At 40.7% G+C, this 13,729-nt stretch overlaps 2 protein-coding genes across 5 annotated transcripts in view; one reads left to right on the forward strand and one right to left on the reverse strand.

Annotated features, from left to right (window-relative positions):
- The window catches only part of NT5C3A (5'-nucleotidase, cytosolic IIIA), a 31,560-nt gene extending 23,721 nt beyond the window's left edge, over positions 1–7,839 (reverse strand). Inside the window, exon 1 of one of the 3 annotated variants that reach the window (XM_075418661.1) lies at positions 7,516–7,839. In XM_075418661.1, the coding sequence (XP_075274776.1) occupies positions 7,516–7,627 (112 nt within the window). In that variant the 5' untranslated portion in view covers positions 7,628–7,839. Of the gene's footprint in view, positions 1–7,489 lie in introns of all 3 variants that reach the window. The other 2 variants (XM_075418657.1, XM_075418659.1) reach the window with 2 other exon arrangements.
- A 94-nt stretch (positions 7,840–7,933) lies between these two features.
- The window catches only part of BBS9 (Bardet-Biedl syndrome 9), a 310,207-nt gene continuing 304,411 nt past the window's right edge, over positions 7,934–13,729 (forward strand). The window contains exons 1-5 of one of the 2 annotated variants that reach the window (XM_075418656.1): positions 7,934–7,961; positions 8,282–8,419; positions 9,410–9,530; positions 11,488–11,638; positions 13,024–13,088. In XM_075418656.1, the coding sequence (XP_075274771.1) occupies positions 9,419–9,530; positions 11,488–11,638; positions 13,024–13,088 (328 nt within the window). In that variant the 5' untranslated portion in view covers positions 7,934–7,961; positions 8,282–8,419; positions 9,410–9,418. Of the gene's footprint in view, positions 7,962–8,205; positions 8,420–9,409; positions 9,531–11,487; positions 11,639–13,023; positions 13,089–13,729 lie in introns of those variants that run through there. The other variant, XR_012763711.1, reaches the window with a different exon arrangement.

The following is a 13,729-nucleotide window of genomic DNA, read 5'->3' on the forward strand; positions in this document are numbered from 1 at the left end:
ACAACAGCCACAGATTCACACTTAACGGCACAGTGCCAGTCAAGCTGCTGCATGACTGACATGGGACTAAAAATCTGCCTACTGCAGTCATTGTAAGTTCTCTGATGTTTTAGAGCAGCTGACGTTTTACAGCAGCTGACCATTGGTGATTGATTACTTTTGGGTAAGACAAAGCAGCTGATGTCCAGCAACTGGTCAACATGCCTGCTACACAGAGACCTCCACCCCACGAAGAAATAGTCACTACAGACCAACTTCTGCACAGCAACATGACTGCAGGAAGGCCAGGGGAAAAGTTAGACTTCTTGTCCTAACTTTTATTTTCCACATCCTCCACAACAGTATACTTCCCCAGCTCTCTTCAGTCTTATCTGGCCTTACATCTCTTTGCATGCTGGTTAGGAAAGGAGGCCAGGAAGAACAGTTATAAGATACTCCTGCCTCTCAGCTGCTCTTAGCAAGTGATGGGATCAGGCAAATTTCAGTGCTGAGCACGTGACATAGCAGAGACATAGCTGCTACTCTAGGCCCTCTGCATACAGGACCAGTTCAGTTGTACATGTCTGACCTAGAGTCAGGTAGTGGCCAAGAAATGCCAGTCATTGTGGGACAGGATTTCTTAAATAACAGGGTACTTACAAAACATTGTATATCCATCTTCAGAGATCTACTGTGCAGACAGAAAATTCACACTAGTGCCACCTGCTGCTCTACACTGTCTGCTGCAGCTCAACTAGTTAAAATTTAAATCTTGAAAATTAAATTACCATCTGACAAATCCAGATTACGGCAATAAAATCTAAGAATGTGCCTCTCTTCTGATATTTTTCTCTAAACTCTCTCCAAAACTTACTCTTCACAGTAAGCAAAGAGTATACTGTAGTATACTTGCACAAAATATGCTTGTGTGTGCGCACATGGAGGGAAGAAAGGGGATGATGGCTTGAAGGCTATTAGCATGAATTGGAACTAGCCAACACAGAAAAAATTTTATATATTTTGCATTACGTAATTCATACAAGTGAAAATACAAGGTAAGAGGCAGCTATTGCATTTTTTCTTTCAAATAAAGAACTTAAAAAGTCAAGGTATTTTTAAGAAGTTTCCAGACTTACACAAATTGGGACATTTTTACATTTACAGGTACATTTAAAACTTCTATTGAATTTACAGCTAGTATTCTGCCTATAAATGCATGAATCCATACCCTGTGTCTCTTCAATGCCTGTATTGATCAATTTATATATTTTTTTGTTAAAGTTGAAAGTTCTTGTTAACTCAAGACTGTTGAAATGTTATGCAACTTTAATTCACAGTATGAACAAATTTGCAATATGTGTATTCAGACAGTTAAAAAAACTTCTTACTGCTTATATTGATTGACAGTTAAAGGTAACATGTTTAATACTTTTACTATTTGCTATTGGTCTTAATCTGTGTAAAGAGTTTAATAAAACAGATGCCATTATAGCTCAACCAATAACCAAGAGCTATTGCAAAGAAGAGAAAAATCACTTGAAAGTATGATTTAACACATACCAATCATTTATGAAAAGGTAAACGTATTCCAGAGCAGAATGATTCATTGAAAGATTGCTTTTCTGTCTTGGAGAAAGACTTTATACAAATGATAAACAAAAGCAGCAAACAAGCTCTTCCGAGCCTATACCTACAGTATATATTGTATCCCGACATTTACTTATATTTACTACTTAGAGCTCATTTTTCAGGTTGATAACTGTAAATGTAACAAATGTAACATGTAGGGGAAGTTATCACTTCAGGTGGTCAGAAACAAGTCTTGGTTCTTTGTGAATACTGGGACGGTTGCAAGACAAGGGACTCCTGAATAATCCCTTTAGGCGCCTGGGCCTTGGGAGAACAGGTATGCAAACTACAGAGATAAGGAGGCTGCAGGATAATCTGAAGACCGCTGCCGAGAGACGCCAAACAAACATGTGCGATGGACATTACCATATATTAATGAATTCTCGGAAAAGCCATTACTATGATAAACATTTCTTGGAAATGTAATGAATATGTATGTTAACATGGCATAAATACCTAGTAACTGTGTCTCTTCGGTGCACACGTTTGGAGGAGAGATCCCCCGTGTGCCCGGCGCCGCAATAAAGAATACCTGCTCAATAGTCTGCCGACTATTGAGTCTTCAATTTCGGCTTTTCACGGCATCAAGGTGTAGTTCATTGCTATGTTTTTGATAACTGTTATAACTAGGATAAAGAAGTTCTAAAGCAACTAATGCAAAATTAAAAATTTAGTTGATCTTCCCATATCTGTTCCTTATAGGAATATGTTTCAAGATCTACTGAAAAAAGAAATAAGGCAGCGGCAATTTCAGAAAATTAAAACCTACCTCTGAAACAGATGATTAAATTGTTGGATCAGCTTATTATACTAAATAAAGTAAAATATTAGTATGTACCTAATCTGTATGGTAGACTGCTTTTTGATTCTTAACAGTGTTAGAAGAAAACACTGAAATTGAGTCAATTTCTATTCTCCTAGGATCCAAATTTTTTTAAATTTTCAACTGAATTATTTACAGTGAGAATAAAAACGTGTATCTAGTATCTATGTTGTATCAACATGAACTATGCTTAATGTATTTTCCTGGCCTGTGTAAACTTGTTTTACAAGCCACATTCTAAGTTGTTATATATTATGATTATCCATGAAAAAAGCCTATGGGCAACACGACCTTGTTTTATTAATTCTGGTTTTTATCACTCTGTCAGTGTTTTTTCTATTCAGGAATACAGTCTAAACAAAGCCCAGGTTTTATAGAAATAGTTATATGACATCCACAGTACTCATATCAAATTTAACTTGGTTTTAAAATTTTAACAATATTCTAAAAATTAGCTAATACTCTAGTCACTAGTGATGTAAGGGCTCTCAGTCACACATCAATAGGTAGGTATTAGGTATTGATGGGTTGGTATTAGCTATTGATGTAGGTATTACCTGCATCAATAGGTAGGTAATAGGTATTAGGTCTCAGGAGTTCTTTCACTCCTCACTACTTAGGTTGGTACCATGGTACCATTCTCTTAGAACAGTATTATTCCCACATGGATCACATCACTGGATGGCTCTCAAGGTCACAACATTTTAAATATTATCACTGCAATATCCAGAAAGCGACAATGTTGTGCAGTGGTATTGTTAGAGAGAGTCCATGTTCCTTCCATCCCCTTTTCATTGATGCCACAGTTTGCAAAGCCTCGAACTCTTCTTTGTCAAGGAAAAAGTATGTATGAAGGAGTTTCATACAATAGTTGTTTAGATTCTTGAATATGTATGTATACTACACATTACATATTCCTTTATTCTCCACTTGGAGGTTATCAACGTCTCATGACAGAGTAATGTCACAGTTACTATAATAACTAGTTACTAGCAACAAGACAAGAATAAAGCAGTATGACAGTCCCACTCACAGAATATGTTCCTTTTATTTCTTAGAGAAGTAGATAAATAGCAGTTACCTCACTTATTTGTTTGCTTATTTCTCTCCAGGTAAATTCTAATACTGCAAAAATCCATGCATTTCTTTTCCTGCCCCAACATACTAAAAAGGAAACCACCCAGAGACATTTAATAATGGCTGGTTAAAAAGTTTCCTGTAAAATGAGAAACTGCTTTTTAAGTAGATTTTTAATTTGCTGTTGTTGAAATTTGATACAAAATCTGTTTTTCGGGTAATCAGATCCTCTCACTTCAGGAACAGGATGGAGAAATAAACAAGTTTAACTAAGCGTTTGCCCAGTTTTCTGGAGAACAAACCTAAGAGAATAAGTCTCAGTTTAAGGTATTCTGCTATTCTCTTTTCAACCACCTCTGTTATGTTTCTCATCCATCTAAAATAAATACATTTAAAAGCTCCAAAACTAAAGAGTGACCTGCTGAAAAAAATCCAAGGTTCTAACAACTGTGTTTATGAAAAAGACAAATAACAAAAGATACTGTTACTCCATTAAGCAGTTTTTCCTACATTAACCCCATATTTTAGTTAGAATGGGCTACTGCTTACAGATCAGTGCTTTTGATAGACTTGGGCAACATTTTTCACTCTAGTCTGTCAACGCCTGCTTTCTGCTGAGTTTCTAAAAGGCTTCACAAAGACTAAGCAAGAAACTTGAGCCTTTTGTCAGTAGAATTGATTTGCTATGAAAGGATCCATAACTTCACTGCAAACTTTCCTGGGGTCTGAAAAGTCCAAAAGACTGAGTGTTACTGTAAGGTTTAATCTCTTTCTAAAGTAGCTATCAAACATTATCTAGTAAGTTACTTCAAGAATCTAACTCATTATTATCCTTCTCTTTAATGTAAAGTTAGCAACCTTGCGGCTAACTTTTACCTTCACCTGACTGTAGGAATACTTTTACAGTTTCACAGAAATGGCAATTTGGCTGTGCAAAGTAATACAGAAGGCGTTGGGACATAGTTGTTTCTTAACACACAGAGTAAACCTTCACGTGACTGGCTATATATTTACTATTAATGCCTCTGTTACTTTGCAACTGGAGCCAAAGTAACTCTGTCTACATTTATCAGCGCTTAAGGCAAACTCTCTGTTTGCATACTTCAGATGGTCAATGAAGACACAATATTAATACTTTAATTCCAAATTTAAACCTTTGCTTCCAAATAAAATGCATTGATTTTATGGTGTCTTTATTAAGCGTAAATTTGTGTACCGGGCTAATTACTTTGCTAAAGAATTAATCTACTGAAATGTGAGATAGATATTCAAGAATTTATTGATTTTTATTATTCAGCAAGGAAGCATGGTTACCCTTGTATTTTCCACAATGCTTAGGAATCTTTTCCACTTCTCTTCATGTTAAACATTTTTGAGTCATAATCCATGATGTTAACGTGTCCTACAGATATTCTATTTGATTTGTAAAGGTTGCTGTTTTTTAGCATTTAAACAGTCCTATAAGTCAGATATTTACTTAGATTTGGGTCTTCTATTAATCTAGTTTTATTTTAACTAAGAAGAAAAAGTAAAAAAAAAATATTGCTGTAGTTAATTATAATGAAATAATACTCCATTGGTGAGAATTAAAGTCACACAACTAAGGTGTAAACAGGCCTGCTCCCTACTGATTTTGATACAAGTTATAAATCAAGGTAATTCTGAGTCTAACAGGGGTATAGTGTAATGTTCCACAAAGAAAACTTGAACCAAAAGAATCTGCTTAAAATACAAGAACAATCCTGTAATTTTAATCTAACACAGAAGACCAGCTTGATATAGTAACTCATGTATTAGAAAAAATACATTTCAATAAACCAGTATGGTTCCCCACCACCACGCTAACTTACACTAAATTACAGACTAGAAAACAACACCTTTCCCCAAAGGTCAAAGCAAGGTCTCTCTGGTGATAAATGAAAGCAGATACAGTATCTCATAAATGGCAAACGTTGAATCAAATCTAGTTAGGTGGATAAAACTACTTCAGAGAGTTCTCCAGAATGCAGCATATTCAAGTAAAACAAGCACTTAAACACATTTTCATCCTTATTTGACAAACTAAAATCTGTGGTATGAAGTTTACATAGCTATTTCACTTATTTCACAGATATTTCACAGCCTGATTACATGTCCACTGAAAACACTCCCTGAGGAAGAAAGAAGACTTGCAGCTGGTGAACTAAAGATCTCTGTTAGCTGAGGAAGCTGCCAACTTGAATATCAGTTGAAATGCTAGCTCTCTAAGTAAGCATATGTGCTGCATCCAATTGGTAAAATGTTTCTATATGAGAAAGCTGACATGCTTTGAACAAGCTTTATTTTTCCCTTGCAATTTAAAGTTGAGAAAAGCTCTGATCATAAAAGCAGAATTTTTGGACATATCTGTTTAGGATCACAGATCTGTGTCCAAGAACATAGCTCTGAAAATGTTAACTGAAGTACATACTTAAGAAATTCACTTACCAGAAATCAACTTAACATTGGTGTAACAATTGTTTTCCCTACCAAAGGCAAAAATCTTTGCAACAAAGATAAAAGTTAAAGTCTTCCCAGCCAAAACATCATTTAAACATTGCACAGAAAGTTAATACAAATACATCTTTAGCAATTATTGGGCACTTTCTGAACCACAGCTCAAATGGGTTGTTGTCAATAGGAGTTGAACCTTTTAGATCTGCCTTTTGAGTGTTTGTGTGATCAGGCTTTTAAATGTTGTTATTTTATTGCCCCCATAACTCTAAAGTAAGTTCTAGTATTACAGTACTTGATTTAAAAAGGAATAATTTATAGTTAACCAGTGTTATGCCGCTGTAAGTTTTCATATGAGTTTTGTAAAATCCTACTATAGACCCCAGAGCTCTTTTTTAGAAATAGATCTAGAACCTCCCTACAGTGGCAATCCAAACTTTCTGCTCTCCCGCAAGCTGTTGTAAGTGGGCTCACAGAAACTAGAAAGCAAGACAGCCCCCTCCAAATTGTCGAACAATGCGACTGATGACTAGAAACAGCATTCAAATCCTTTTTCTACAGTAGGTATGATGACTTTATGATTAGCAAAACCGCACAGTGGAATTCTTCTTTGGACCCACAGTACCATGAACTGCACTGCACGACTTGCACCGGCAAGTGTGGCATCACACAGCCAGGTGAGTAGTTAGCTCACAATTCACATACAGAATCCTAGTTCTTAGCAAAATCTATGTGTAATTAAAAAAAAATCTGAGCTTTTAGTGAGGTTTGGCAGGGATGATCACAAAATATCCACTGGCTAGCATCAACTGACTTGCTGATTTCAGTTCAGTTCTTCAGTACAGCGATGTCCAAGCCAAAAATTCAAATTTTGAAGGATTTTAATGTAATCGGCATACTGTCTGAACTAAGACCTTTTACCATCCAGCCACCGATAAGCAGATATTTAAATAATACCCTAAACAACAAGTTTAACAAGGGCAGTAGAGACAGAGCTCTCCATCTTCCTTTTATAGTAACTGTTAACAGACATTCCTTCCCAGCTCCAACAGATGGCTGAACGCTTCTTTTCAACAACTTACCAGCAGGCTCTTAAATCGCCACCAAGACCCACAGCCTCACGCATGGGCAGGCAGGAGGCAGACAGGGCAGGAGGGAGCAGGCGGTTTTAGGGCTACGGGACCACGCTGTGGCAGAACAGCTGCGCCCGGCTCAGCACCCCTCCTCTGCCCCTTCGCCTCAACGGGGTGGGCGCAGGGAGCCCCACGCGTCTGGAGAGGGGACTTCTGTCTCAACCCGCGGCGTCGGCCAGCAGACGGATGGCCTCCGGCAGGACGGGCGAAGGAGAGGGGAATGGCGGGCTGCGGGCAAGGAGCCGGTGTTTGAGGGCGGCGTGCGGCGGCCCGCCCGCAGCCTGCGGGAAGGCGGAGGGCGTGCGGCCGGGGGCGGAGGGGGGCCGGCCGGCCTCCTCTGCTCCCCTCATTCTCCCCCCACCCCCTTACCACGTACCATCTCGATGATCTTGGTCTTCCTACCCGTCTTCTTCTTCATGGTGAAGATGTACTGAGCCAGCACCACCCCGCCGACCAGGGCGCACACGCTGGCGCTGGCCACCGCTCCCATCTTCGCCACGGCGGTCCTGTCCATGGTAGCTGCCCGGCGCGGGGCAGGGCGCCGAGAGCCCCCGCCGCGGCGGGGGGGAGGAGGAGGAGGAGGAGGAGGAGGAGGAAGGGCGGCCGCTAGTCCCTCAGCGCCGGCCCGAGCGGGTCCCCGCCAACCGCCAAGACCCGGCAACGACGGCGCCGCCAGCCGCCTCGGCTCCGGGCCGGGCTCCCGGCGAGTCGTCACGTGCGCGTGGCCCGCCGGCGGTACCACGCAGGAGGAAAAGTGGGGAGGAAGGGGGGACGGCTTGGTGGAGCGAGGCGGCCGAGGGCCAAACGTTTCCGTGAGGGCTCCGAAAAGGAAAGCTACCGGTCGGAAGGTTAAGGGTTTTTGTTATTTTCTTTTTCCTCAGGAAACACAAGGGAATGCCTCTCCTCCTGCCCCCCCCCCCCCCCCCCCCCCGGACGGGAAGAAATGGGACGGCCCAACGGTCCGCCGCGCCGCTTCCCGAACTACATTTCCCAGTGGCGGCGCGAAGGGCGGCCCTGCCCTCTGGGCCGGGCGGGGCGGGGCGAGGCGCGGCGCGGCAGGGGGGGGGGGTGTACTTAAGGCGCGGTGGGAAGGACGCCGGAGATGGCGGCGGCGGGGAGGGGGTCGTAACGCTGCCGGTCCGTTCCTTCACCTTTCGTTTCGCCTCAGGTCTGCGCTCGAGTGAGGAGGTCCCGTGGGGAAAAGGGCTCCGGAGCAGCTCGGACCGCGCCCGGAAGGCGCCGCGCCCCGCCCCGCCCAGGCGAGCCCCCCCCGCCGGTCTGTGTGTCTCCGCTCCCGCTGCGGGGGGTGAGCGTGTGTGTCCGGACGCGGGGCTCGGGTGGAGGTGCTGCGGGGGCTGTGCGAGGGAGAGGGGGTGCGGGGAGGGCTGGGCTGTCGCCAGCCTGCGCTCGGCTGCGGCGGGTTGCCCGGCCGGCGGCGCGATGGTGACCGCCTGACGTGAGAAAAAAAAATAAAGATTTGCCGGACGCGGTTTCCTTTCAAGAGGAAAGGCGAGGGCTCGCGGGTCCTACGTTTGCTCCGGAGGAAAGCAAGGGGTGTTCCCCTCGTTTTTCCCTTGTTCGCGGGAAGAACCGCCCGGCTGTAGTGTCGAGCGCGTTCGGGTTTGTCCCACTCCCATGGCAGAGTGTGGGCATGGAGCTGCGAGCTTTGAACTGGGGTGATGTTGTTGTCAAGCCGCCTGCAACAGGGTTAGTCTCTTCTACCCCCCCCCGCCTTAAAATAACAGCAGGTAGGCAGTAGAAAAGCTGATTTGTGCCCTGTCTGACCGAGTTCTTTAGCCGTGTCACTAGGGCACGTTCAAGGCGATTATGGTGGAGGTTTTGATGTTGTCTGCTTATGTCTTTGTTTACTTTTCTAAAAATAAATTCACTTGCAGAGGGCTTGCATCAGAATCTTTGATGCTCCATGGTAAGGGAGAATACCTTAGTTCTGTAACTTGAAACTTGTAATGCTTTTGTAATGCTTGTTACAGAAGGCTTTTAAGAATTTTAAAAAAGCAGGGTTTTGTTTTTTTGCTTTTTCTTCATATGACTAGCAGTGTCTATCACAACTAGTTTGTAAACCAATGTCAAGAAGTTTCCTAAGGTTTTTTGAACTACATAACTAGAAAGCCAAGACACCTGAAATTAACATTGATTCAGTTCAGGCTAGAACAATGTGAAGCTAAGAGATGAAATATACTTAATGAAAGTTGTTACTGACAAGTAAAGAGTTGTTTGTATAAACAGTTGTATATATGTTAGTATACACTTTAAAAATGGTTTGTTTTGTTTTCAGTAAAGAAGAATGTCATTGTTTAAAGCTCGAGACTGGTGGTCCACCATACTTGGAGAAAAGGAAGAATTTGACCAAGGCTGTCTGTGTGTTGCTGATGTTGATAATAGTGGCAGTGGACGAGGTAAATTCAGAATTATGTGGGTGCTGACTTCTAAGCTACAGAGCTGCAAGTTTGCTTTGACCAGTGCATACAGAAAGCTTGTTAGCCATGCTAGCTGGGTAAAGTCTGAGATCTTTAATGTGTCCTTGTAGCCTTAAGAGGATTAATTCAATGCTATTTGTATTCATATAAGTGTAGGTTTCTAAACATCTGAATTCTTGATTGTGTTCAGTGATAATTTCTCTCATGTCTTATTCCCTCAATGGTAGGTATCTTTAAAATAGAACATTTTCAGTTAGCCATGGGAGCAAACATATGTTGTAAGTTGTTGAAAAAAAAACTTAAGGAAAGAAAGGAGGATGAGAGCTAATAAGGTAAGAATTTTGCAAAACAAACAATCTTTTCTACTATTGATCCTGCTGTCTTTTTTTGGGGAGAAGTCCTAATTCCTGTGTGACTGTTCTCACGTGCTTCTGTGTTTTCTAACACATTGATAACCCTTGAGTCTTTGCTGCCGTGTGGATCTCCATCCCCCACCTCTACTGAGATGGCAGACCAAAGGACCTTGCTTAGCATGCTGCCCCCAGGCTTATCTCTAGTGAGCCTGGTTTTATACTTTCCCCCTTCAAATCAAGTTTAAAGCCCTTTCAGTGAGCCCTGTTAACACCTGTGAAAAGATCCTTTTCCCCCTCTGAGACAGGTGTACCCCATCTGTGTCCAGCAGGCCTGGTGCTGTGTAGACCTGTGATCAAAAAACCCAGAATTCTGCCAGAGTTCTGAATAGTCTTTTCTTAGAGGAAAAAAAAGTAATTGATATAAAAGCAGGACTTAAGCAGTGTTGTGGGAGTAGTAGTCTGCTGCTCTTTCATTTCTCAACGTTATATTTTTCTCTTTGTTTTTAGAGTAGGCTCTTCTGGAGTTCAGGACCAAAAGTGAATTGGCTATTTGCAATTGCCTAACACAGGTCAAAATGTCCTCACTTTAAGTGTTTTTAAGGAATTAATAACTAAAATGGGTTTAGTCTACTGCTGATGGAATACTTGTTACTGATCTGAGGAAAAGATGAGAGTGGGGAAGGCAGTCAGTATTCTCTGAATGAGGGACTTGGGAGTGCAAGTTTTTTGTGGCTGGAGAAGAGAGGAAGCAAGCAGCTGTTCTGAGCTTTTGACTTGGGGTCCTGTGGAACTATGCTAAGCCTTTAGAACTTTGTGAACTTTGTGAACTGGCTTAGGGGTATTTGTATGTTCTCCTGACTTGTGGACAAGTTTTATTTGCTTTGGTTTTGATCTGCATTGATATGAGGAGCTGTATCTAGAGGAAATAAGTACTGGCAGCCAACTTGCGTTGTTGGTTGTTACTGTGGGAGGCACCTCTTTCCGGGGTTTTCGTTAACAATTTTTTGTTATTCACTAACAACCACATGACTACTTGCTTAAAATACTGGTTCCAAAGTAACTCTGATGTAACTATTGCATTCCTCTTTGAGAAAATGGATCTGTCTCAAGAGCGGATGATGTGAAGGCGTAGCTTTGCTGACCTGTTGTAGTACTTATCTGGCTTCAGTATGCATTTGAATAAATGTGATCGGTCCCAGTTTTAAAGTTTGACACTTCTGCTGGTGTGGTACGTGTAACACACAAGTCAAAGATGTAGAAGCTGAAAGTTTGAAGTACTCTTCAAAACCAGAATGGGACTTTTTAAGAAGTGTGAACATCAATCTAAAGTGATGGAATACTAACAATGCGTAGTGCCACCACCATTATAATTGTCATATTGAACCCATTGCTGACAAATTTTCTTGGATTTGCAGAAAGCTAATTGCTAATCTTAATGTAGAAGACAGAGCGTAATCAACATTAATTGAACCATGTAAATATACTATTATTTTAGGGTACTCTTTGAAGCACTTCTGCAACAAGTTGAATTCCACATGTACTATTGTATTCTGTAGCCTCCTCTGGTTATTTTTTTTTTGTAGATAAGATTATTGTGGGCAGTTATATGGGATATCTCCGAATCTTTAATCCACATCCTGTGAAACCTGGAGATGGAGCACAAGCTGAAGACTTGCTCTTGGAAGTGCAGTTACGAGAACCGATATTGCAGGTGGAAGTGGGAAGATTTGTTTCGTAAGTCAATGAACAACAGGCTATGTTGCTGTTTATTTAAGGCTTAGATGTGGTTTTCTTTCTTTGTTTTGGAGGGTGAGTTTTCAATTTCTAGATGGACAACAGCTAAGCACATCTATGAATGTCCCTAGTATGTGTTTCATCTGCTTCTTGAATCATCCTGATGTGAGAGAATTTTTACTTAATGTATATGTGGATGAGTATCTTCCAGATACTTGGACTATTTTTTAAAAGCATGTAGAACAGAACTCTTATATTGAGAGTCTTTTAGGTGCTAAGAAAACTTGAGTAACTTGTTATGATCTAAGATGTAATATTGGCCAGTTGTTTTGGGTTTGATAGAGGATTGAAGATCTTTAATTCCAATTAATTTAGTGGAAACAAGTGGCCAGCTAGAGGAGAGGTACTGTGACTCTAAGGAAAAGGCCTTATATTTAATTTGCTGTAAGGGAATCTATGTAGGAACTTTATTTTAAAAATGAGAGGAAAACCCCAAATGCATATGAAGATCATAACTTGAAACAAGTATTATTCAGCAACCACATACATTACTTTTTTGAAATTCACTTTTGTACCAGTTCCACAGAACCTGTATTAATTAAACTCCAAGGCGAAAGTCACAACTTCAGAATTTTACATTCGCATTTTTCTTCTGCCAAACCTAAGAAGTATTTCCTGCAGAGAAGGTTCTTGTGCTGTAACTATAGAAGATGTTTTAGATCATTTCACAGGGTAGGGTGTTTGAATTCTTAGAGAATTGCTCCATGAGTACTTGAATAAAAGAAGAACAATTTCCAACTGATGTAGGCCTTCCAGCCTGTGGCCTTTGGTCTCAGAACACAAGTCTTTCCTGTGGTTAGTACAGGATTTTCTCTCATTTTTAAAATAAAGGTCGTGCTGCAGTATTAGAAGTTAATTTCAAAATTAAAATGAATTCTTTAAGAACATATATTTAATTGGCTGTAAGAGAATCTATTTAGAAGAACATTAACTCACAAAAGTGAATTTGAAAAGTAATGTATGTGGTTGCTGAATAATACTTGTTTGGAGTGAAGATTTTTGTCCATTGGTTTTTGGAAGAATTAACAGCTCCTTGTTGGAAATTAATTTCAAGCTAAACTGGGAAAATAGGTGACTTACTCCTCATACTTAAATCTGAAAATATGTTCTTAAATGATTTGTTTCAACTTTGAAATTAACTTCTAACAGTGCAGCATAAATTTAGGAAGATTAATACTTCTGAGTTTTTATGCTAGTGTCTAACACCCAAATCTGTGGATTTGGCTGACACCTGAAAGTAATTTTAACATGTTGTTGAATGTTACCCTGTATGCATTTTATTTGGAATTTATCTGAAAGCAGTGCTTTTTTAACTGTCTTTACAGTGGTACTGAAGGGCTTCATCTGGCTGTGTTGCATTTCCGAAAACTCTGTGTATATGCTGTTTCAGGTTAGTTTACAGATACAAACTTTCTAGTCATTTTAGGTGTATTCTAAAGTTTGGGTTAGGTTAGATGCTGCAAGTGGTATATACAGTGTTTGCTTATCATCCCTGAGGAGCTGCAGTTGTGTTCTCCCACTCAAGACTCATTTATGAAGAGGAAACGTTTGTCATTAGATCGAGATATTTCCTGATGTTTAACAGATTTGCTGATCTGCTCAGTGTCATGATGTGTGTGATGGTCTGTGGTTGGTAATGCTTGTGAAAAACTAGTTCTCATTACATATTTGGGAGTGGGTGTTACTGTTCAGCATGCTAATAACCAAGTGGTTGTTTAATGATAAGTTACTTAGCTCTTTAAAAATGAAACAATTATAATTATATCTGGACTCAAAAATCCAGATAATTTCTTGGAAAGCTAGAACATTGCTAGTGTAGCCCAAGAGAAGATAGCAGGTTAATACTGGTGAGAAGTGTTATTTCTTAAATCCTGTTTCTTCTGCTACCTATGCCTAGAAATTATAAATGCTGTGTTTTCTCTGTATGTGAAAAGGCAAGTCACAAAACACTGATTCTGTGCATCGAATGCTCTGATGTATGCTTAAAGGAAAGCACAGATTTAAGAGACCTATTGATTGCAGCGCCATCTT

The sequence above is a fragment of the Opisthocomus hoazin genome, chromosome 4 (assembly GCF_030867145.1).
Source record: "Opisthocomus hoazin isolate bOpiHoa1 chromosome 4, bOpiHoa1.hap1, whole genome shotgun sequence".
NCBI lineage: Eukaryota > Metazoa > Chordata > Aves > Opisthocomiformes > Opisthocomidae > Opisthocomus > Opisthocomus hoazin.